The sequence below is a fragment of the Carassius carassius genome, chromosome 6 (genome assembly GCF_963082965.1).
Source record: "Carassius carassius chromosome 6, fCarCar2.1, whole genome shotgun sequence".
Taxonomy (NCBI): Eukaryota; Metazoa; Chordata; class Actinopteri; order Cypriniformes; family Cyprinidae; genus Carassius; species Carassius carassius.
The window spans coordinates 35,217,001-35,243,283 of record NC_081760.1 but is presented as its reverse complement, the minus strand read 5'-3'; the positions used below and the strand labels follow the sequence as shown (position 1 = coordinate 35,243,283).

The window sequence follows — 26,283 nt, the reverse complement described above, 5'->3', positions numbered from 1 at the left end:
TGGAATGGAATGGTTATTTCAAATTTAAATCATATTTTGCAGTATCACTGTTTTACTGCATTTCTGATCAAATAAATGAAGCCTTGGTGAGCAGAAGATACTTCTTTCAAAAACATAAAAAATCTCCCAAATCTGAATTTATGAATGGTAGTTTATGTTTCCTGATGAAATATGGGGGGTGGGAAAGAAACAAGGAAGAAAGTGTTGTAGAAGTCTATTTGTATGATCTCTGTGTATATTGTAAGCACACAAGTTTTTGAATAAACTCTCTCTCTCTACAAATATTTCTGGGCAGTAATAGAGCTTCCATTGTTAAAGACAAGAGGAAGCAGGAACCTTATCCTCACTGACCTGAATGTGACGTGTGTGTGTGTGCAAGAGAATGTGTCTGTGCTGATAGCTCCCCATAATGCACTTCCTCCAGACTCAGTGATGCTCCTTCACACACACAGACAGAAATATTACACAGTCTGTGTGTCAGTGACCTGATCCTGTAGCCATGCATGAGTGTCTTGTCTTAATAGCCTGGTCACGCTTGCTTACCGCTGCTAGAGAAGAACTTTAATGTGGGTTCTGCCTCATAGTCCTGTGGCTGACATGCTTTAATCATACTTTTACTTCAATAAAACATTCACTGAAAGTGACACAACAGTAGAGAAGCAAATCAAAACATTACAATCTGTCTTTCTTTGAGAACAATGTGGTATTGGGAAGTAAATAACTACCAACCAAACTATTTAACAACTAATAAGGAAGCTTCTTTCTGCCACATGATACAATTTTTAAAAAAGCTATAAACAACTTTATCTCACAATACAGACATTTTTCTCAAATTCTTCAAAAACTTTTTTCTTTCAATTCAGAATTTTTTTCTGAAGAGTCACTTTTCCAAAGTAATAGTGTAATAACTGTTTTTGTCACATTTTGTTGCACACGCAACTTTACAAACTGAAAAATAAACTTCACTCCTCCAACATATAGCTTCAATTTAGTTATCTACTTTTAATAGTAATTTGTAGTGTATCTAAATACTTTCAGTAGCTGTTATAGTTCCCACACATATCCAATGGTAAAGCACGTAAAGAAATACAGGAGGATGAGAACAGACAGTTCTCTGGCACTCGCATATCTAATGTCGTCTTCTGCCAACTCTCTCTCTGTCTAGTTATGGTTATATTATTGCAGTGCGAGTAGACAAATGAAAACATTTGTCTGCCAATAGCAAGACCACAGAAGTCTCTCAACATCTCCAAATCTCACACTCCTTCATTTCCTTCCATGTTTTTCTCTTTGACGAACACACACACAATGCAGCAGACAGACATCTCATGACCCCCCCCCACACACACACACACACACGTTTCTCACACTGCAACACAACGTTTATCACTCACTCATACACATTAGCCATACTAGTGCATACATAGACGAACAACTAGAAACTAATAAATTAATACACAAAATAAATGTGTTTTCTGTAATCTTCATAATTACATGACTTCAGGTTAGAGCCCACCTGCAGATGGCGATGTAGAATGAAAATATGAATGTTTTGGTACAAAAATAAAAAAAAAATAAAATAAATGCCTGACTGCTACAGAGTCTAAAGAAATCGGCCAATATTCTACTTGTTTTCGTATTTTTACTTTACTTTTTATATAAATAACTCTTTAAATATTATGTGATTTCTACTATTAAATATAAAATTTTAATAATAATCTAATACATGAAAATAAAATACATTTTTGACCATGAAATAAAAACTTAATACATCTCTGAAAACATAAAAGTTAAACTGAAATAGTACTAAAATAATAGATCAAGTTCACATAAAACATATACACGCAAGTATGCAAACATATTGCAAGTGCTCTAAGTGCCTAATGTGTTCTTGCATTGTTGTGACAGTAACAAATCTCAGTACTCAAGTGAGCTACCTTTGAAATGTTTGACTAACTTGATAAGTCAAACGAGCCATAAAAGATGGCGCTAATGAATTTACACTACTGTTATATAGTTTTTTATTTTATTTTTTTATTTGTGTTCACACCTTTGTGTCCTTATAAATCTTCTTGTTTTTAACCATCCACAATCAATTCTTGACTGATGCTTTAATACACAGAGAGACACACACACACAACTGACTGATCTCTCACGGGTCACTAAGCATCTTTAACTGATTACACATTACATGACCAGAACTCAACAAATCAGCACTTTTGCAGCCATAGCAGTAATTTTTGAGGTTATTTGAGATGTTTGATCTGCTGATCTAGTTCTGCAGATTCCTGGTTCTGAAATGGTTGTGAGATTGTGTACATCCACGTGAGGTCAAAAGGTTACAGGGTGTTTAGTCCCTTAATGGAGGATTTAGCTACATAACAAGACAAATCTCAATCAAACAGAGCTCAAACTAAATTACATCCTAACACAGTTAGTTAAGACCAAATGGCAACACACAGTTTGCATGATTGTGGTGGAGTCTATCATTTGGGAGGATTCAGAGGATACACAGAAAAAAATAACACTGGGCATGTTGGCACTTTTAAAACACACAGATCTTAAATCTAGTGCCAAACCACTGGCACTAAACTGAGACACACTGTGCAATTACGGGAGTGTGTGTGTGTGTGTGTCTGAGGGAAATCTTGTCTAGTGGAGGCCCTTGAGAAATCTGTTTTCAAACTGAGCCAAAACATATTACAAACACACATAAAAAGAGAGAGAATGGAGAGACTAGATAGAGATACGAATGTTGTACATCAAACCAAAATACACATGAGTCCCTGAAGAAATGAAACAAATAAATATTTCTCACAAAGATAATTAAACAGAGACAGAACTTTAAAAAGGCTATGTACGAGACAGAGAAAGAGAGAGGAGGAATATTTTGAAATATTAATAATAATCCTGCATATTAAACTTTGGCACATCCTTCACAGTTAGAAAAAGTAAATAAAAATAAAAATAAATTAAATTCACTACATTCTTTTTGCTTTCTAAAAACTGGTTGGAAATCGTATAGTATTCTATTCTATTTGGTGACTCTGTGTATTTTTATATAAATACAAAATAATTAGACTCGATCCTGTTTGGTGTAAAGACAATTTATAGTAAATAAAAAACAGAGCAAAAAACAAAAACAAATTCTAATTAAAAATTAAACAAATAAATTAAAATAAATAAATGAATAAATAAAAAGACTAATTAACTAAATAATTCACATTACTACATCCAAAAACCGGTAAAAAATTTATATTACTTCTATTGACAACAATAGTTTGACATTTCTCTTCTGGTTTATAACTTTAACTGGGTAGAAAGAAAAGATAATATCAGCATGACAGAAAGTAATTTTCCCAGTAATATTCAACACAAAAAATTGTCTTTAATACTTTTAAAGATTTATTTTTTTAAATAAATGGTTCTTTATGGCTTTTAATTTTCGCCTAGCATGAGAAAAAAGACTCACAATGATAGCGGTACCCAAGCCATTTATAAGTACCAGAATATCCTAACCACCTAGCAACAATCCAGACCACCCTAGACTATATCATATAGCAACACTTTAGCATGAGAGTGGTGAGATTTACACTGACAAGCACCACCTTTCTTTAGAAATCTATAAATCTAAAAGCTTGTAAAAATTGGACATGTAGTAATTATCCCACAAACACACAGAGCTGCCATGCCTGACAGCTATTTTAACCTTTGACCTTCAATTTGTTATTGTTAACAAGCATCGGCATGACCTGCACACGTGCTGTTGTATTAACCTCTGACCCCACGACATGCCTCAGTAGCCTCCAGAGAAACACTCTTCAAACAAGAGCGGGGGATTACTTTCCACACTAACACAGCACCATATTACATAGCACACAGATCCCCAAAAATACACTTCCTCTTGCCTTCTACTCTGAGCTCTGAGCATTTCGCTTTCAGTGAGGAAAAAAAAATGACTTGACTTTCAGTTAAGATGGGTACTGGGACTGCATTGTGAAGGCCTAATGGGAAAAATATCACATGTATCCTAATGAATATAATAATAAACAGTTGTGGCCTGAAGTCTGTTAAAAGAACACAAAGGACAGAAAGAGCAGGAATCCAACATTGATTCTGGAACGAGTCTATATATCGGGCAGCTGTGAGACGTCAGCCATATTTTCATCTTGTTTATATTAATTGTTAAGGGAATGCTGACATCTTGCCTCCGAACTGCCCTCTGAAGCTCGGTTTAGATCGTTTATTCAGCCAGTTTCACCACTGAGAATCCCTGCAGCTCTGATTTCAATCACAATGTCTGATGATAGTTGAGTTATTATAAAATAATTTAAAAACTTAATCCTCCAGTACTCTGATACTCTGTAAGATAAACACTTCTGTGGGTTTGTTTACAAAATAAACCTATGTAATATTTAATTGCACACAGCTCTGTATGAATATATCACCCTCCAGAGGGCAAGACGTCTTTCCCCTCAGAACATTAGAAGTAATTATCATGTGGTTTATGTAAAATGTTAGCAGAAGCATCCAACGTGTGCATACCAACTCAAAATGGTTTTACTGTGACAGTTATTATGTTAACAAGCAATTAATTAGATACTTTTTTCTCTTATACTCACCAAAGCTGCATTTATTTCATTAAAAGTTAGTCTTTACCAAAGCTTAAAGAAGCATGAAGGAGTTAAATTGCAAGACAAACAGTGAAAGTAACGAGGACCCTTCTGCTTCTGTGTGTATGATGTCACTGCAGCGAGAGACTGCAAGAGTGAGAAATGTGGTGCAAAGAAAACAAACGACACAAATGTGTGATTGGTGGACAGCAAAGTCCAGAGAAAGACATGTTGTGTTGGGAAGGATGACACTGGATGACACACACTCACACTTGTTCTGATTAAAGCCAGCAGACCATCAACACTCACACTCGGGCATGTTGTTCTTGTCCTGTTTGTTATTTATGTACATTATCTTAGACCTCACACTTAATGCTTTATGACAGGGATTCCCAAACTTTTTTGACAGGCAAACCTCTTTATCCTAAACCTAAAACCCTTTTAATAGTTAATATTTCAATAATTTGACAATGTTATCGCAAGTTCACGGATCTCTATTGTTGATTAATGGTGACACAATAAGCATGCAAAATATATTTTGTATGAATATCTTTTTGATTATTTTAAATATTTATTTTAATTTTATCATTTTCATCGGCTCACTCCCTCAGCTCAGCTAAGTTGGTGGAAAAAGGTAGGGAAATTACAATTATGCATATGAGTATAGATGATAAAATATCTTTACAAATATTAAGTTAAAATGCTTACACCAAACTCGATTTTAAATACACCACATAAAGAATTTTTCAAAATTATCAGCAAAGAAAAAAAACATTAGATAAAATTGTACTAAAATAAAATATTATTTTTGTTGTTATACTTCAAAATATAATGTTCAATTCAGCATATTACTTGCAAATTCTTTGTAAATACCTGTAAAAATTGACTCAGTTTCTGAGTGAAAATGGTTTCTACATTTTCTTTAGGATAATGTCTCACATGTGCTTCACAAGAGAGGAATTATTTATTTGTATCCTTTATGGTGTTGCAGAACATTGTTTTTTCTTTCACTGTACATTATAACTCAGTTTTTTTCCGACCTTCAAGTCATTTTTTCCAAGCTCTTAGTCCAAACAGAAACAAATGAAAGCGGTGTGTTACACAGAAACAAACCAGCTGTAGGTTTTACTTTGCTATATTTCCTCTCAGATGTCTCCCCCTCCGATGATTTCATTAGACCCTGCAAAGCCTCTGAGCATGTGAGAAGGTATAAATTACTCTCATCTGGGATGGCCGAAGCACAGTCACTATCTTCTGCAGCACCATACTCTCTCTCTCACACACACACACACACACACACACACACACACACACATAAACATATATATGAACTGCAAGAATCAATCAGAGTCCAAACAAGGAGCCCCTGTTGTGCCAGTGGTCCCCTGCTGGTTAGGAGCCGCCTACAGCAAGTACACCCACAAAGACAAATATGCGCACACACAGGTAAAAAAACATGAGGAGAGCGAGCGAAAGAGTGAAAAAGCACACAGAAAGAATAGTTTTCTCAGATGTGGAGCTATCTGACGCTCCAGTGTGGAAAATCTTCATCATGCAGAACCTATGGAGAAAACACGTCACCACCGCACACTCAGATACACACATATACCTACAGTACACTGCACCACCAGTCTAAAGTTACTGTGCATTTGACTGAATTTATGTTTCAATTATTTTTTTTATATTTTTGTTATAAAATTCTTTGCTTGAATGTTTCAAATTTGACGTACTGTAGAAAAACACAATTTTACTTGCTTAACAAAACACATAAACACAAACTAAAGAAAGTGTGGGGTTGAAATAAGTCTCTTCTGCTCACCAAGGCTGAATTTATTTGACCATAGATACTATCAAATCAGTAACACTGTGAAATATTATTACCATTTAAAATGACTGTTTTCTATTGAAATTTAATTTATTCTTTATTTTCATTCTTTGATGAATACAAAGTTGAAAATCACATTTTTGAAACTGGAACCTTTTAGAAAATTTGAATAAGTAAGAAGTAGGAATCATTTATAACAAATTATGCCTTTATTTAATTTAACTTTACTAAATAAACTTTACTAAATAAAAACTTATATGGTACAGTATCTCCATAATGACTTTACATTAATTTCTGTTATTTTATCACTTTATTTTATTACAACCCGAATTCCGGAAAAGTTGGGACGTTTTTTAAATTTTAATAAAATGAAAACTAAAAGACTTTCAAATCACATGAGCCAATATTTTATTCACAATAGAACATAGATAACATAGCAAATGTTTAAACTGAGAAAGTTTACAATTTTATGCACAAAATGAGCTCATTTCAATTTTGATTTCTGCTACAGGTCTCAAAATAGTTGGGATGGGGCATGTTTACCATGGTGTAGCATCTCCTTTTCTTTTCAAAACAGTTTGAAGACGTCTGGGCATTGAGGCTATGAGTTGCTAGAGTTTTGCTGTTGGAATTTGGTCCCATTCTTGCCTTATATAGATTTCCAGCTGCTGAAGAGTTTGTGGTCGTCTTTGACGTATTTTTCGTTTAATGATGCGCCAAATGTTCTCTATAGGTGAAAGATCTGGACTGCAGGCAGGCCAGGTTAGCACCCGGACTCTTCTACGACGAAGCCATGCTGTTGTTATAGCTGCAGTATGTGGTTTTGCATTGTCCTGCTGAAATAAACAAGGCCTTCCCTGAAATAGACGTTGTTTGGAGGGAAGCATATGTTGCTCTAAAACCTTTATATACCTTTCAGCATTCACAGAACCTTCCAAAACATGCAAGCTGCCCATACCGTATGCACTTATGCCCCCCCATACCATCAGAGATGCTGGCTTTTGAACTGAACGCTGATAACATGCTGGAAGGTCTCCCTCCTCTTTAGCCCGGAGGACACGGCGTCCGTGATTTCCAACAAGAATGTCAAATTTGGACTCGTCTGACCATAAAACACTATTCCACTTTGAAATAGTCCATTTTAAATGAGCCTTGGTCCACAGGACACGACGGCGCTTCTGGACCATGTTCACATATGGCTTCCTTTTTGCATGATAGAGCTTTAGTTGGCATCTGCTGATGGCACGGCGGATTGTGTTTACCGACAGTGGTTTCTGAAAGTATTCCTGGGCCCATTTAGTAATGTCATTGACACAATCATGCCGATGAGTGATGCAGTGTCGTCTGAGAGCCCGAAGACCACGGGCATCCAATAAAGGTCTCCGGCCTTGTCCCTTACGCACAGAGATTTCTCCAGTTTCTCTGAATCTTTTGATGATGTTATGCACTGTAGATGATGAGATTTGCAAAGCCTTTGCAATTTGACGTTGAGGAACATTGTTTTTAAAGTTTTCCACAATTTTTTTACGCAGTCTTTCACAGATTGGAGAGCCTCTGCCCATCTTTACTTCTGAGAGACTCTGCTTCTCTAAGACAAAGCTTTTATAGCTAATCATGTTACAGACCTGATATCAATTAACTTAATTAATCACTAGATGTTCTCCTAGCTGAATCTTTTCAAAACTGCTTGCTTTTTTAGCCATTTGTTGCCCCCGTGCCAACTTTTTTGAGACCTTTAGCAGGCATTAAATTTTAAATGAGCTAATTAAGTGGATAAAAGTGTAAAATTTCTCAGTTTAAACATTTGCTACGTTATCTATGTTCTATTGTGAATAAAATATTGGCTCATGTGATTTGAAATTCCTTTAGTTTTCATTTTATTAAAATTCAAAAAACGTCCCAACTTTTCCGGAATTCGGGTTGTATTATTTATAAAAAGTATATAACAAAATGAGTCTGTGTCACAATTTTTGACTAGTAGCCCAAAGGAATCATTGCTTTGAAAGCCTTTTCTTCTGTTTTAAACTGGGTTACTGGTGTATTATGTTGTGTGCATGAACACAGTGCTCAAAAAGGGCATACAGACTAAAAGTAGCGTAATAGGTGATAACCTTACACGTACATAAAGGTAAAGTGTGGTGAAATCGTTTAGAATACATTAACCTTTTAAAACACCAAAATTTTCCTTCGTCAATCCTTTGTACCCTTCCTACCTGTCCAGAGACATTCTGCTTCACAGCTCGCTCTGTGAATACTAAATCGATTGCAAATGTGCCTTCTGACCTGTATTCCTCCTTGGCTATAACATTAAGGGCGCATGGAACATTTTCTTGGCAGGAGACGCCACTTTTTTACAGTTTCCTTCATCTCTCCTTATTTTTTAAAGGCTCTCTCTGCTGGTTTTTCTACCACAAAATTTTGGCTTGTGCCAATGGGAAGAAAAAAATACAACAAGTCTCAGGAGCACTTGGAGAACATCAAACAAATGTGTGTGTGTGCGCACCATCTGATTTACCTGCAAAGTAAATAAACAGCAGAGAGAGAAATATTGTAAATGAAGAGCAGTCCTGGACTCTTGCGGTGCGAGCATGTGGCTGACACACGGTCTGATCCAGTATGTGTGTATGATACACTGTGTCTAATGTATAACGTATACAGAGCTCTCAGACTGGACATAACGCACGTACTAAAGCACTTTTCATAACACAAATGACTGAGTCAAGAGAGGGGGAGCGGAGAGAGAGTACAGTGTGTGTAGTTGATGTGCTTGTGTTGGCAGTGTTTCAGCATTCCACATTCCAGTGTGATATTCTGCACTGTGACCTTAGAAAACCCACCACACACACACACACACACACACACACACACACACAGAGCACTTTCCTTTGACACCAGTGCTCGTCACATTCTTTCTCTTAATTCAATCTCTGATTTCTCTCATCCGATTTTTAATCGTAGCCTTTAACCTTCCAAATCTCTATTTCTTTGTCGGACTTCCTTCCATGTCAAGCTGTGACTTGAAAATATTCAGAGGGGTGGAGTGTGTGCTCTCAGAATTCCTCACTCAGATCTGTGTGTGATCAAACACTGAATTAAAATCAGTCACCTCCTGTTTAGCTCTGATAGTTAAACTAAAGAATATTGAGGTTCTAGTCTGCTTGAGTCCTACAGGAACAGAATTCTGTAGGACACACACACAAGCTGGTGTTCTGGTGACAGCTGCAGTTACACACACACTGAACGCTTACGCTCACCCCATCTGAGAATTCTACAGTCAACTTAATCTCTAGAACAAATATGTTCTCAAGTATTCTAGAACCCTTGGAATAATGTAGAACTCTCAGAATTATGTTCTAGAACCCTACAGTTCTACAGTTTGAACCCTCAGATTAATGTTAAATTCCACTGTACAGCACTCAATGTTCTAGAATTCTCAAAGTAACACACTATATAGCTCTCATAATAATGTTCTAGAATGTGTACTACATCTCAAAACAACAATGTGACTTTATAACAATGTTGTAACAACTCAACTTAATGTAGCGTGCTAGAACTTTCATTGTCCTACAATTCAAAATAAAACTCTTGCTTACTATAAGCATTTAAAAGTTTGTCCTTTCAAAATGGATTTCAATACAGTATATCAATATATGCGTTAAAAGGATTTTAGACATTGTATTTGTTTTGCATTAGACACATGCTCAGAAGTTCTCTATTAGCTTGCTACATAAAGTCACACCCTCCTCATAAACTAAGTCAACCTTAAATGACCCAAGTCGACATGCACAGAACACCTTCAGGCACTGCAATGAGCTCTTTGCACAAATCAAATCCTGCAGACGCACCTGTGTATGTCAAATGTGTGTCAAAGAGAGAAGAAAACTTCAGAGAGATTGTGGCAGAGAGATTAAGAGTTCTGAACATACAGTAAAAAGGCTGTTAATCCTAATCATGACATACACAAACACACTTAAGAGGTCAAAAACACAGACACACACACAGTCATGTGAGCACATGATCCAGATATCCACTTTTGTGTTTGCCTGTATGTGTTTAAACACTTTCACTTCCTTTAATCAAGGGATCCACTCCAAGACCAAAGGTGAAATATGGGATTATACAAATACACACACACACACACACACACACACACTTAGCTCTCTAAAAGACCTTTTGTTTTTTTACCAAGCTAATTACAAATTGTACAGACTAACCCTACTCCAAAACCTAACCCTTTTGCAAATAAATAAAATACAAAACATATTTAATAATATGAAGCACTATTTATCTCATCCTGAAAAAAATTTTTTATCACAGTTTCCATAAAATTATCAAGCAGTGAGAAGCAAATCAGCATATTAGAATGATTTCTGAGGGATCATGTGACACTGAAGACTGGAGTAATGATGCTTAAAATTCAGCTTTGCATGACAGAAATAAATAATATTTTTGAATATATTAAAATCTAAAACAGAAAACTGAAATTAAAAATGCTTTACGATATTACTGTTTTTACTGTAGCTCGAACTTTTCAACAGCAAAGATACAACAACTTTTGCTATTTTACCCAGTCTTATTTATAGACATTAGAGGCCACAGGCCATATAGGGAAATATAAAGAGCATACGTACAATAAAATGTATAACATTTATCTTCTGTTCCTTGTAAACACACAATTGAAGCTTGTGACATGCCAGCATCAGGAGTCAGCCAGACTATTTGTTTGTATTCTACAAATAAGGCTAGCACATATTCCATGCCAGATGTGGAATATTCTGTGTGTGTGTGTGTGTGTGTGTGTGTGTATGTGTGTATATATATATATATATATATATATATATATATATATATATATATATATATATATATACACATATAAGAGAGATGCTTAAACATCGCTCAGCATCATTTAATGCCAAACGCTTATACTGTAATGCTAAAATTTCCTGACCAGATCTCCTGCACAAATACACACGCATACACACCTCCACAAAGACAGTAAACCATGAAATAACCTACATTCTTGTATGTATATGTATATACAGTATGTATATGTATACAGACACATAGTGTTTATGATAAATATCTCTTAATAAATATTACTGCATTCTCCTCACATACAGTACATATAATAATGCACAAAAGAAGAAATATTCACAGACGACTGTAATTTGAACAAATCATTTGAGAGCTTTCTGGTCAGTGTGAATATTTGGCTTTCAGCAGATGGAGCAGATATTCAAATTTGTTTGCAGTTACAGAAAACAACAAAATCCTTGAACTGTGTCATGCAAAACCACTATCTATGTTTGCACAATATGTGTGTGCATGCGTATGCACAAGTTTAAATGTTCCAGTGCCTGTTACAAAAGGAGAAACATCGGAGGAGTGAAATATATGTTTCTAAGCTCTGATAAAATTCAGAGAGCCTGTGTGAATACTGTGAGGTGGTATTAGTTTGGCTCCGAGACTAAACGTGGCCTACAGATGGATATTTGCTTCATAGCTTCAGGGTTTTTAATGTGACAGAAAGACTGCAAATCAAATGCATGCAGCTGAATATTCATGTGAGACGAATAGTGCAGTTCAAAATAGAGTACTGTACAGTCATTTATTATGGACATGCTCTCTTTCTGTCTCATGTGTAGGAGGCAGCTCCGGGCAGCTAGCCATGCGTCAGAAATATGTGTGATGCTAAAAATCCTCTCTATATTTGAAAATGCATATTTCTCTACCTCTCTTTCTTACTGATGTTGTACTTAAGATATTACCCTTAAAATCCATCTGAGAGAAATTATGTCTATCCCAACATAAGGCCAGACTCCATGTGAACTGTCGTTGCCCCATAGAACCCTGAATGACAAGGTATGTTGGGTTATTTGGTTGCCATGACACCAGCCTAAATCAGAGCCAATCCCACCACTGCCAGCGGACTGTGGAGGCGGAGCATGTCCGCTGGCAGTGGTGCCAGCGGACTGGCAAAAAAAAAGGTTAGAGAAAAACGTACTGTGCCATGGTATAACAGTAATACTCACTCTCTCAAGAAAGTAACTCGTAGTCTTGAACGCAAATGGAGAAAAACTAACTTGGAAGTTTTTAAAATTGCATGGAAAAACAGTATGTCCAGCTATAGACAGGCTCTAAAAACTGCTAGGGCAGAGCATATCCACAAACTCATTGAAAATAACCAAAACAATCCAAGGTTTTTTATTTAGTCAAATATTCCACCAACGTTAAATAGTAATGACTTTATGAATTTCTTCACTGATAAAATAGATAACATTAGAAATACAATAGCGAATGTAGATTCTACAGCGTCTAACACTTCAGTTTCATCTATCGCACCCAAAGATAAACTGCAGTGCTTTACAAATATAGGACAGGAAGAGCTAAATAAACTTATCACTGTATCTAAACCAACAACATGTTTATTAGATCCTGTACCCACTAAATTACTAAAAGAGCTGTTACCTGTAGCCGAAGAACCGCTTCTCAATATCATTAACTCGTCGTTATCTTTAGGTCACGTCCCAAAACCATTCAAGCTGGCGGTTATCAAGCCTCTTATTAAGAAACCAAAACTAGATCCTAGTGTACTGGCAAATTATAGGCCTATTTCAAATCTTCCATTTATGTCTAAAATTTTAGAAAAAGTTGTGTCTGCTCAATTGAGCACCTTCCTGCATAAAAATGATCTGTATGAAGAATTTCAGTCAGGTTTTAGGCCCCACCATAGCACAGAAACTGCACTTGTTAAAATTACAAATGACCTGCTTCTTGCGTCAGATCAAGGCTGCATCTCATTTCTAGTCTTACTTGATCTTAGTGCTGCGTTCGACACCATAGATCATGACATACTCATAGATCGATTACAAAACTATACAGGTATTCAAGGGCAGGCTCTAAGATGGTTTAGATCCTACCTGTCCGATCGCTACCATTTTGTTTACTTAAATGGGGTGTCATCTCATTTATCATCAGTAAAATATGGAGTGCCACAAGGATCCGTCCTAGGTCCCCTTCTATTTTCAATATACATGTTGCCCCTTGGTAATATTATTAGAAAATACGGAATAAGCTTCCACTGTTATGCTGATGATACTCAGCTATATATTTCAACGAGACCAGATGAAACTTCCCAATTATCTAAGCTAACAGAGTGTGTTAAAAATGTAAAAGATTGGATGACAAATAATTTTCTCCAATTAAATTCGGATAAGACAGAGATATTAATTATTGGACCAAAAAACACCACACAGAATCTTGTAGATTACAATCTGCAACTAGACGGATGTACTGTTACTTCCTCTACAGTCAGAAATCTGGGTGTTATATTAGACAGCAATTTGTCTTTTGAAAATCATATTTCCAATGTTACAAAAACTGCATTCTTCCATCTTAGAAACATTGCCAAGCTACGAAACATGTTATCTGTTTCTGATGCAGAAAAGCTAGTTCATGCTTTCATGACCTCTAGACTGGACTATTGTAATGGACTTCTAGGTGGTTGTCCTGCTTCGTCAATAAACAAGCTACAGGTAGTCCAAAATGCAGCAGCTAGAGTCCTTACCAGGTCAAGAAAATATGATCATATTACCCCTATTTTACAGTCTCTGCACTGGCTACCTATTAAGTTCCGTATCTGTTACAAATTATCATTACTTACCTATAAGGCCCTAAATGGTTTAGCTCCTGCGTACCTAACTAGCCTTCTACCACGCTACAACCCATCACGCACCCTAAGGTCACAAAACGCTGGACTTTTGGTAGTTCCTAGGATAGCAAAGTCCACTAAAGGAGGTAGAGCTTTTTCACATTTGGCTCCCAAACTCTGGAATAGCCTTCCTGATAATGTTCGGGGTTCAGACACACTCTCTCTGTTTAAATCTAGATTAAAAACGCATCTCTTTCGCCAAGCATTCGAATAATGTATCTCTTAAATTGTGAGTGTAGTTGCATCTGCATTTTTATTCTTTAGCTTGGGTTAAACTAATTTTACTTTGTTGGATCAGCAGCTATGCTAATGATGTCTCTATTTTGTTTCTATGTTTTGCCACGGGATTTACATCCCGTGGTAACTAGGATTTACACAAGCTCCAGTCTGGATCCAGAACACCTGAGAAGAGATGATGCTGACCCTCAGAGGACCCCAGATGATCCTAACCTTGAATCAACAAACAGAACTAACAATTATTGCTACATGTGTGACTGCATCATATAATTACTATTAATTAATAATATTGATAGTTCATCATCTAGCTGACTACGTCTTGTATTATTATTATTATTTTTATTTTTCTAAAATCCTGTCAAACGTGCACAAACTACTAGCTACTACTAAATATTGTAGAAACATAATTTTCTGTAAAGTTGCTTTGTAACGATTTGTATTGTAAAAAGCGCTATACAAATAAACTTGAATTGAATTGTGTTTGTGTGGGACTGCTGCTTTTTTGTTAGAAAACTCTGTTACAGACTTTGAGGTGAAAATCAAATATTTCCAGAAAAGTTGTAAATGTAAAAGGAAGATTTGTATTTCGAGTGTATGAAACACTGTGTATGGAAGGCAGCAAAAGAATAGTCTTTTAATTGTTTTAGTTTCAATATATTGATTTATATATTAAAGTTTTTGTTGGTAATATTTTCCTTTATTCAGCATGCATTTAAATGATCAAGTGTGACAGTAAATACATTTATTATAGTGTTACAAAATAATTCATCTTTCGGTTCATCAAAGAATGCTGAAAAAAAAGCACAATAGATTCCTACAAAAATATTAGAATGATTTCTGAAGGATCATGTGACACTGAAGACTGGAGTAACCTTACAGTTACCCTTAAAGCTGAAATTATCTACACTTTGGGATGATTTAAAGGCATAACTTATTGATGCTTTCACAATGTGTTTGAAAATGTATATGAAAAAGACATAAAAATTACACATTGTAAAAACCAAAACATTGATGATTATCTTGCTCAGACTGAGAATCTCCTTCCCCTGCAACCAATCAGCAAGTTTCAAAAATCATATTTAAAGACTATGACGCAACTAAAGCAGTTCACAACGTGTCAACACAGAACACAAAAGTAGTATAACCTTATTGCAACAAAAAAAAAAGTTTTGTAAAAAGAGAAAAACTGAAAACTGAACACCACAGAGACCAACAGGTGCCAAGGACTGAACAAACACTCACTCACACACACAAATATACACTCTCAAATGTATGTCGAAACATGTACGTATGCAAATACACACCGATTCTTCTATGGGAACTCATAATTAAGCACACACAGAGCTCTACACACCCATATGCACAAACAAAAACACTTCTGTATGTTGATGCATATGTATAAGACCTGGAGTGATCTAATGCAAACACACACAGACACAAACACTTTATATATTTGCCTATTAACATACTAATCATGCGCTATCCCACCATCACTTCATCCGGTGGCATACAGGGGCCCTCTGTCTCGGCACACAAAAACACACACACTTTATTTCTCACACTCTCTTTCTCTCATTTATCCTGTTATCTCTGTAAACAAACGACAGACTCTCCTCTGCTCCGACAGACTGGAGGGGGGGGGGGGGTGCCTTTCATTGTCTTAAGAGCAGGAAGATGCTCCCTTCTGATGAATGGGGCTTTCTGGAGCTGAGAGCCATGAAGCTTTACACACTCTCATTTACAGGCCTATTTTTCACACTCTTATTATGAAACACATAGAGACACACAAAGCCTTTCTTTCCCTTGTTATCCCATCCCCCTGTTCCTTGCCGTTTTCTCTCCGGTTTCATCCCTTGTTCTTTGCGTTCTTTCCCGCTCACCGAGACGGGCGGCCAAGATCTGTGTCCAAACTGCTTTCCTATTCCCTTACACACAAACACATGCCAGAATTGATTTGCTGTGTTTCTGTTGTGCTTGTCAACTGTTTTCCCTTACTAGGAGCTCAAAAAAAGAAAAAAAAACACAACACCTTCACTCTTTTGCATGCTTTAAGTAACACCAGAAAGAATTTATTTATAATGGCTTGGCCTTTACACCAATCACTGAGTATTGTGCCCTTTGTGCATCTGCTGGAAGAGGAAACATTTGGAGCTGAGAAGCCCATGGGAGACAAACAGAAACTGACCTTTAGGTAGGGCCCAATAATTTCCGTGATGTGGAAAACGGAGACGAAATCACGGAATCCAATAATAAAAATATAATTCACAATTTAACACGGAAGGTCACAGAATTTTTCAATTTTTTTATGAATTAATCAAAAGTAGGTCATTACACAATCTAATTGCGATAAGGACTAGTAATTGTAAATATTAAGCCACAAAAAGTTGATTTAAATATGAATCCTGCATGTTCTGTGTTAATGTTAATGATTGACGCAGACGCGCGGTTTCATTAACTACACACATACTGAAGCACGCGTGATGCTTGCTGTGATTTCAGCGTTTGCCATTTCACTACACGAGGATGTAAACATGAACAACATCTCCAGAACTGCTCTTAGAGTCACTTCATTAACATTTGCCTGTTTGATTTGAGTAAAACTAGCATAATATCACATACACAATTTGGTTAATTTGCAACTTAACTCTAAAGGCCCGTTCACACCAAGCCAATAACTATAAAGATAACAATAAAGATATAGTTCTAAAAGTCTTTTTCAATATTAAAGAATAGCAGAGTCCACACTACAACTATAATGATAAAGGCACAGAGAAACAATATCTTTGTAATCATTTTCAGAAAGATTTTTTCCAGCTGATGTCCGATACAAACAATGACATCCAATCAGAATCCATCCTGCTATAACAAGCTCGACAATTTAAAGCAGCAGATGCACGTGTGCTTAGAACAAACAGACCTGTTGCTCGCTGGTGTGGATGCTTATTAACGTTATTTTTATAGTTATCGTTCTAGGTGTGAACGGGGCTTAAGAAGCCAGTTTAAAAAAAAATGACAACAAAAAGTTGTAAAATACTACACATAGTACTAAATGTTAATTTACATAGGATAAAACTTTTTATGACAACAACTGTATCATATGAGCAAATAATTGATATCATATGATATCACATGAACGAAAATTTTTGTATTTTTTATATTGGTAACCATTCATTATCAGACACTTTTTCTTTAAATTAAAGACTGTGATTATAGTGCACTTCTACAATGGGAAAAGAGAAAGCTTTTTGGGATCCAAAAAATATGATTCAATAGAATCAGAAAAAATTGAAATCGTCTTAAGTTTTTTGCATGATGCTGCAACAATGTTGCAACAAACAAAATTATTGCACCTTTAATGTATACTAAAAAAGGCTAGTTAGTTGTGAGTTTGATATATAGTTAGTTTCAATATAATGACTCCTTAATTAAGTGAATCGATCAAAATGAGTTAACTGACTACCTGAACAAACAAATCATCTTCAGTCTTATTATTAAACCTCTTACAATGTTTTTTGTTTAGTATATAGGACAATACTAATATATATATATATGTGTGTGTGTGTGTGTGTGTGTGTGTGTGTGTGTGTGTGTGTGTGTGTGTGTGTGTGTGTGTGTGTGTGTGTGTGTGTGTGCAGCAATATATTTATATACCTTCATAAATTATTAAATAACTTAAAGACAGAGTAATTTCTTCAAAAGTATTAAAAGAATTGTTAAAGGATTCGTTTAGGAACCAGAATTGCTAAGTCAAATCAGAATCCATATTCCTCTTAAAGAGATGGATGAAAATGCCTGCGCTGATTGAAAAAAAAAAAAATGTCTTCGATGTCCAACAAAGTCGATTGAGGGGAAAAAAAAGCAAGCAAACAAGCACCACCTCCCTGCACACACGTCCACACAAATATGCAAAACAAAAATCTAATTGTATAAAAAAATAATTGCCGTAACTGTTGAGCTGAAAATAGGAGGACATATCAAGAAGACGGGGGCGACGCTGGGTTGAGCCCCCCAAGAGAGCAGCAGAGAATGGGTGAAAAGAGAGGGAGAGGGAGAGAAAGAAAGGATCAGAGGGAGAGAGGTTGGCAACGATGAGCCTCTGGCACCTTCTACATAGAGCTCACCGTACATGGTGCCAAAAAATGGCAGACGAGGCTGCCCCCGTTCCATCGCCTTTTCTCTGTCTCCCTCTCTCTCTCACCTCTCTGCAATCTTGATCATCCCTTTCTCCTCTTTCTAAAGAGGTTTTATCTAATGAGCTCCATGAGAATTCAATATAACTGCACTAATGCAGAACTTCAGCTCCTATAGACTGGAGTTATGGCTCAACTTTCCACGGCTCTTGCGTTGTATTTGTGTGTGTGTGTGTGTGTGTTTGTGTAATGAGTAGGCCTGTGCTGTAACTGAACTAGGCATTGTGTTCTCGACTCGTAACCAGAGTCGCTATGAGTGGGCCATATTACTGTCTCTCGATCTCTTACTCTCCAGGCACACACAAATAGTTTTTTACTTTTTTCTTTTTAATCTTTCAGCCTTCTGATTTCTTATTTTTCTTACAGATTTTCAAAATATTTAGAATATTCTTTTTCAGAGCAAGTTAATACATTTAAAATTAATTTTGAAAATTAATAATATATTATCTATAGAATTTGAGCTGACAAATAATATTCTAAATGTTTTGAAAATGTATAATTAAAATAAGAAAATACATTGTAACATTAATACGTAATAGCATAAAATAATAAAATAAAAGTAAAAAAAATCAATGCATGTTTTAAACCTGATTATTCAATAAATTCATAAGAATTAACAAGAAAAACATTTATATGTATTACGCAATACAATGATTCAACGTGCTAAACAGCATTTACCTTTTTACATTTTAATGAATAAAAATGCATGCAAGGACTGCATAAATAAATAAATAAATGCAAATTTGAAATGATTCATAGAAATGAACTGAACTTACCAAAATAATACATTTTAAAATGCTGTTAAAACAATCTTTATTATAGATCCGAAATGATGTATAATAGAGGGATATGAAAGGATTGATATTCAGAGAGTTGATAAATAATATATCATAAGCAAAATCATCTCAGACAAACTGTAGATAGCACAATGTAGACACACTAAATATATATATATATATATATGAAAGAGCAGCTACTGAGAAAAAAAAACTTTCACCTTTTTCTCAGTTTCAGGATTTTACTTTTCCTTCTCTGTCTGTCCCTCATGTTGAGTTTAAAAGCAGGTGCTCATTCAGTCGAGCTGATTCTGGTATGTTTGTGTTAACATGTTTCACTTTTACAATCCTTCCTTTGTGCTCTTAAAAAGCCCATAAATGTCTGTGGTGAGCAGGGAGCTGAGAAAGTAAAACCCAGAGTAACATGCAGATCTACAGTTATACTTCACACCTTTCTTGAACAAATCCATTAGAATATAGTGAAAAAATTGTGAAAAAAATAGTGAAAAAATGCCAGAAGCTTAACAGTGTGGCATATTTAAGCAATAAACCCAAAGCACAGGTGAGTCAGAGAAGTGAACAGTCCCAAATATAGGATTAGATTCTCTACAAAACAAAAAAATGAAATATGACCTAAGGAGGTGGATTTCCCTTCCATTTCAACCGTCTATCAGGCTTTTTAGAAAGAGCAAGGAAGACAGGATGAGGGACGGAGACAAAGAAGGGGAGAGGAGGCACTTCGAAGAAGAGCGATGGGAAAAAAAAGAAATGTGTTATGTACACTCGCTCGAAATGAATGACGACTGCTGAAATAATCTGTTTAACAGCTATTGCAAACATTTCATTTCCAAACAAAACACTCCCACAATGCCACATCCAAACAGAGAGAAATCACGACTGCATGCTCTTACGCCTGTGCTCATTTCAGAACCGGGTCAAGCCTCAATGTGCAAGACAAAAAGCATTTTCTTTTTTTCCATAATAATAAATTAAACATAATTCGAAAATATAGTAATAATTACTAAAATAAAACATAATTTACAGAAAACAATATATTTATTCATTACTAATAATTTGATGTGTAATAAGTTTAAGTATAATAAATTACAATATATAGTAGAATCAACAATTTAGCAGAAAAAAAATACATACACGAGCATGCACGGATGTTTTATTAAGATTTTTCTTCTAAATTTAACAGGCATTTTAATTCTAAAAGCTGCAGTTACATAAAATGGCAAAAAGCACATATTTCACACTTTTTCAATAATTAAATATTAAATTTCCTGTGTGAAGTGTTAAAGCAGGGAAACATTTTTATTATGTTCTCATAATAATGATATAATAGCAGCACTAACAATACAGCACTGGATATAAAATTAATATTCTCTTTACCCAAAAGCCACATCCCTCCATTAGGACGACTTTCCCCATAATCACCGTTCTTAATGGAAACACATTTAACACGCATTTACCTTCAATACACCTGCATTACTACTTTGAGTCTTGTATAAATAAACGATTCATTTCACACTTCATTTTAAGAAAGAAAAATTAGAAAGCATTTAATAAGAAAAAAGCCAATCTCCAGCTACCTATTACTGCAGTAACAAGATTTTATTTTTTTAAGTTACGTTACAGTTACGTTTCAGTTTTTTTTAAATGGCCAGAAAGAGAGCTGAAAATGAGTACTCGAGCTCATACACACATACAAACAAACACACAATTTCCCGCACCAATGGCATTGCAATAGTGCCAACTAGAGCAATTACTGTAGCGACTCCCATAGACGTCCTTTATCTTGTTCTCTCTTGCTTTCTTATGGACACAAAAGAGGAATATTCAATTTGAGAGTGTGACAACGAAGGTCACATTTAATAGTGATAAACAGAGTTTGTGCGAATAAACAATCACAAGGACAAAACAAACACAAGAACCATTAAATTAAATAAACAGCTGAGCCATTGCATTCAAGAAAAAGAATGCAGAGATTTTTTTTGGCACATACAACAAATACCTGATTTGAACTGTCAAGCTATTTCAAATTAGGATAATTGTGGTGTTAGTTAGGAATGCACAACTTAAATCAAGAATAAAATATCAGCTAAAAAAAATACTGAATGCTATCAACCAGAGCAGCACATGGGGACTGTGTGTGTCTGGGGTTGAGAAAGGCCCCCTGAGCTCTGGCACAGGATGCCACAGGCCCTGGGATTGTGAGCGGCTGCCCTGCAGGGTGCCAGTCTCCAGTGAGGCTATTTGGAGCCTGATAAAAGCGGCAGTGCACACTGGAATTAGCCTGATAAGATAAGACCGCAAACCGCAAACATTCTGAGCGGGCAGCGCAATGGCCAACCCTGCTGGGCACAGAGTGAACCAGTGCGTGCGCTGACTAGGAGACTGAAAGACATACTGGAAACTGTTGAGCTGGTTTACAATTCAGCTGTGTATAGTTTGTTAACTATCTTATAATGAACAGTTTTTAACAATTATGCCATGGAAAAAATAAGCATTTTTTTTTTCAGTAGTTGTGGTTTATTTGCAGTAGTACTATAAAATGAAAATGAATTAGCAACAACAGGAAAAAAAAAAGAAAGAAAGAAAGCAAGCAAGCAAGAAAGCAATTTCAGATTTGTAATGACAGGATTATGGATCTGTAGCTTTCAGTAGCTTCTTTGGGGTTTCCCCTTTTTACACACAATAACCTTTCTGTAACTATTGTTAATTTTGTCTTTAAAATGATGAAGTGTGTGAAATAAATTCTTCAAATCAAATCTGTTGGCCTGAGTGTGTGTGGCCTGTCAGATCTTGTGTGCGTCAGAGAGAGTTGTTGCTGTGTCAGAAACAGCGTTTGGCAGTGAGCGTATGAGACCGTCCTAGTAACTTATCAACAAATTCACACACACATACATTCACTCAAAAAGGATACAACTCTAAAACACACTGCCAATCAGAAAACAAGACGGCACTGAAGAATTGAAAAGGCCACCCGTCTTGTGTTTTCTTGTGAATACAACCAACATACTATTTATAATAAACACTGTCACACAACAAAACAAAGCATCCTATTATACACAATAAAACATAGCAAAAATAATGAAGATACTTTATGAAATACCACGAACAATGGCAGTTATACATCGGAGTTATTCCCATTTCAGCAGGGTTTCCAATTAATTTGTATTTTTACATTTCTGGGAAGGATTTACGTTTACATGGCAGGTATTCTTCTGTAGAATTAATAGATTTAAACAATGTTTTAGTGTACAAATGTCTCCATAAAGCACAAAATCATTAAGATTTGAATGCTGCTGGATAGGATTTATTCTATAAAGAGCATAACCAGAGAGATTATAAATTAAATACATACATTTACATGATTTTTTTTATTTCTTAAAATTTGTAAGACTATTTTATGCCAACAAAATCACCACTTTACAAAAATAGCTCTTATTCACCTTGAGATCCGAATGCAGTTCGATAGGATTTCATCCATACAAAGCAGAGCCAAACAGATTATATACTAAATAGATAAACTTGCATGCTTTTTGAAATGACTGTAATTTTTTTCATGCCTACAAATCACAACTTTAATATTCCTATATTTTTCTATGACCGTGGGAACCCATGTTTGAAGTGTAATTTTGTCTCTGGCTGCAAAACTCAGATGCTCAAAGCACGCATTTATAAGTGTGCTGGATGTGATGGTAATTATGTGGGTGTCTTACCCTGAATTTTGACCCCTCTTAAATAAACACATTCAAGTATCAGGAGCCGTAGGACAGAGAAAGAAAGTGTAACCCACTGACCTGGCATGTGGATGAAGTAGGCCAGGTACAGGTCCAGCTCTTTGACGGACACTCCAATGTGGTGCGGCTGCACACACAGGGTGTGGTTGGAGCACTGCGGGGACTTGACCAGTCTCTCTCCGTCCGTGCTCTCCAGAGGGCTCCCCTTGAACAGGATCACCATCACCAGGTCCAGGCGCCAGACCTTGTCGGCCTGCCGCAGGCAGTCAATGCGGCGGATCTTGCCTTTCTGGTCAGGGTTGGACAGCACGCAGCACGGCGGCTTCTTCCCCGTGATGGTGAGCACGAAGTCTTCGCGGAACTCCGGCCGGATGTCCTTGCGTAATTTGGCCAGCAGCCGCGACGCCCACTTCTGCTTGATCTCGGGCTTCTCGCCCAGGAGTTCGTCTTTGACGGCGCGCTCCTCATCCTTGGACATGCGCTTCTCGTGCTTTTTGAAGTACTTGCGCTTGCGGGCCTGGAGATTGAACCAGGTGTAGGAGAACGCCCGCACGTGCGGGAGGAGAGCCTCGATGAAGGGATGGAATTCATCCTGGAGGGATGGAGAGAGGGAGGGAGAGACGGGAAGCAGGGGAGAGGAGAGGAGGGAAGCAGAGAAGACGTGAGAACACTGGAGCATGATTCGGCGGCGCTTTGTGAAGGAAGGTATGGTAAACACGCAAGTTCTTGTTTGCCAGGATGACAAACACACACACACCTATACACACATACACACACAAACATTCGTCATACTCATTAGCATCACATAAATACAGGCAATGTTATGCTAATTTAGAATTTAGGACAACAATTCCTAAACAACATATATAATAAAATTACAGACATACATACTAAATTATAAGTAATGTCACTTTCCACTGCACTTTCTACATTTTTTTACACAGACACACTTGCATTTCAAAAGATCCTTTCTCAGTTCAAAACAGACAATGATGTTTTTGAGGGACAGATGTAAAGAGTCCACAACAGCTGCTCACTGTCGGTCGTGCCAAACCGCACAACCAACCCCTGCTACTGCACATCCTGATCCAAACTACATCGCCACACTGCACAGACACAGAAGCAGCACGCCACAGACAAAACGCACAAGCCATGCAGCAAAACAACTAAATAAATGTCTGTAGTTACCATTCTGCACTTTCATTATAAACCCTGCTGGCCGAAATGGAGTGGAAAAAAGTTAAATGTCTTCTCCACACTTGACTCGACACTACATGCCACAATTATTAGTGCACAATATCAGAGTTTTTTTTTGTTGTTGTAAAAAAAATTATAATAATGAAAAACTGAAGAAAAAACTAAAAGCAAAAGTTTAGATTTGTTTTTTAAATGTCCAGTCGATGATGAAGAAAAAATCCGAAAATCTTGGAGGAGCCAAACAGGGACAGTTCTGGAGGTACAAAAAATGTACGAGGAATATTTAATGCACAAAACAGATGGGGAAATGAGAAAAAAAGGGGATTTTGCCAGCCACCAAAAATTTTATATTACATATGAACACAAGAAAGCGGACTCGTAATCGAAAAGTATTGTACTCACTGTTACAGAAAAAACATACACAATTAAATACACAAATACCGCAACAAAGAGAAAAAACGTTTGGCAAAGCAGTAAGTGGTGTTTGTTCAGATATGCGTGCTCTGCATTCGACTCACAGAGAGTGAGAGATAGAGAATGGGAGATAGACAGAGAGAAAGAGAGAGAGACAGAGAGGGGGTAGAGAGGAGTGAATGATGAGCGCAAAAAAAAAACGAGAGAACCAAATGTTGGAAGAGAGCGTACGACCGCTGGCAAACCCGATTGAAGCTTCCTTTTTTCCCCTTTTTCCTCTCCAACTCTATCTCTCTCTTCCTCTCCATGCTCTTTTCCTATCCATTGCTTCAGAGTGTGCCAGTGCGAAGCTGAGCCCACCTATTTGGCACCGAGTGCCCGATCACTCAGCCAATACGCACGCTTGAAGGGCTGAATGGGAGGGAGGCAGAGACAGAGGGAGGGTGAAAGAGATGGAGCGAGAGAGCGAGGGGGGAGTGTAGGGTTCGGTCAGAGGGTTGGCTCCTTACTTTGCCAAATTAACAAGTTCCTATCTTGTGCAACTGCAAAGTCCAGAGCACATTAATTTTACATGCGCCAATCAGCGGAGCTGCCTGTGTTCAATTCCCACCCTGATTTACCTCCATTTTCCTCCTCTTGTCTTCAGGAACCGAGCTCAGATGCACACGAGCACTTTTGCCATTTTCACCAATACACTTGCCATCACTTCCATCACATGAGCGCACAGCAGTGTCCCCATTTGCCCCGTCCCCTCCCTCCATTGAGCGGCATGTGAACGCGCGGGCCAGAACTCCCAGCAGACGCTACAGACCCGCAGCTGCCTTTAGATTCAGCACACAAACAAAGAACAAAGACAGAGACATGGTCCACAGCAGAACAACATTCTCTCTCTGAACTTATCAGAGGATGTGTCAACGTCACATACGAATGTCTGGACACAATAAAAAAAAATGTATTTCACATTAAAATGCTTCTATGTTTCCTTAAAAAAAACTAAAATCTCTATTCTCCTTATAATGCTTTTTACAAAACAGCAAAGCAGGATTCAACAATTAACTTACAACTATTAACTTTAACTTGTCTTGCCAATATTTTCAACAGTAAATAACCAAAAATTGGTTACATATAAATATAAATTCCAAATAATAACCCAACCTTAAAAAAAAGTTTAAAAATAAATATATTTATAAAATATTAAGTATTCTTTACAAAACATAATATTAATAAAAATAATAGATTAATTTGAAATAACAGAATTATACTGGTATAATGAAACTCATAATGACACATGAGGAACTGAATTTAATAAACATGCGCCCTTTTTACAGGAAAACAGTGACATACCGTGATTTACTCTTTTGAACCTATTCTAACTGATGCACCCAAGACTCGTGCAAAGCAATATTGCAATTTCAAAGTCCTCATAAGTTAAATACCAACAACATTCAATACATCACTGAAAACTATTTTTTTAGTTTTCAAAGGCCCATGTACATTATCTACGAACACCAGATGTATAATGACAACACAGTTTCATGAACCAGCCTGAAACTCTCTCACACTGGCCC

The 26,283-nt window shown here is 36.6% G+C and overlaps 1 protein-coding gene across 14 annotated transcripts in view; it reads right to left on the bottom strand.

Moving 5' to 3' along the window:
- The window catches only part of LOC132142738 (nuclear factor 1 X-type-like), a 112,157-nt gene that overhangs the window by 40,009 nt on the left and 45,865 nt on the right, over positions 1-26,283 (bottom strand). For 12 of the 14 annotated variants that reach the window (XM_059552841.1, XM_059552834.1, XM_059552835.1 and 9 more), the window contains one exon: positions 23,165-23,696. In XM_059552841.1, coding sequence (XP_059408824.1) covers positions 23,165-23,696 — 532 coding nt within the window. Of the gene's footprint in view, positions 1-23,164; positions 23,697-24,292; positions 25,057-26,283 lie in introns of those variants that run through there. The other 2 variants (XM_059552840.1, XM_059552839.1) reach the window with 2 other exon arrangements.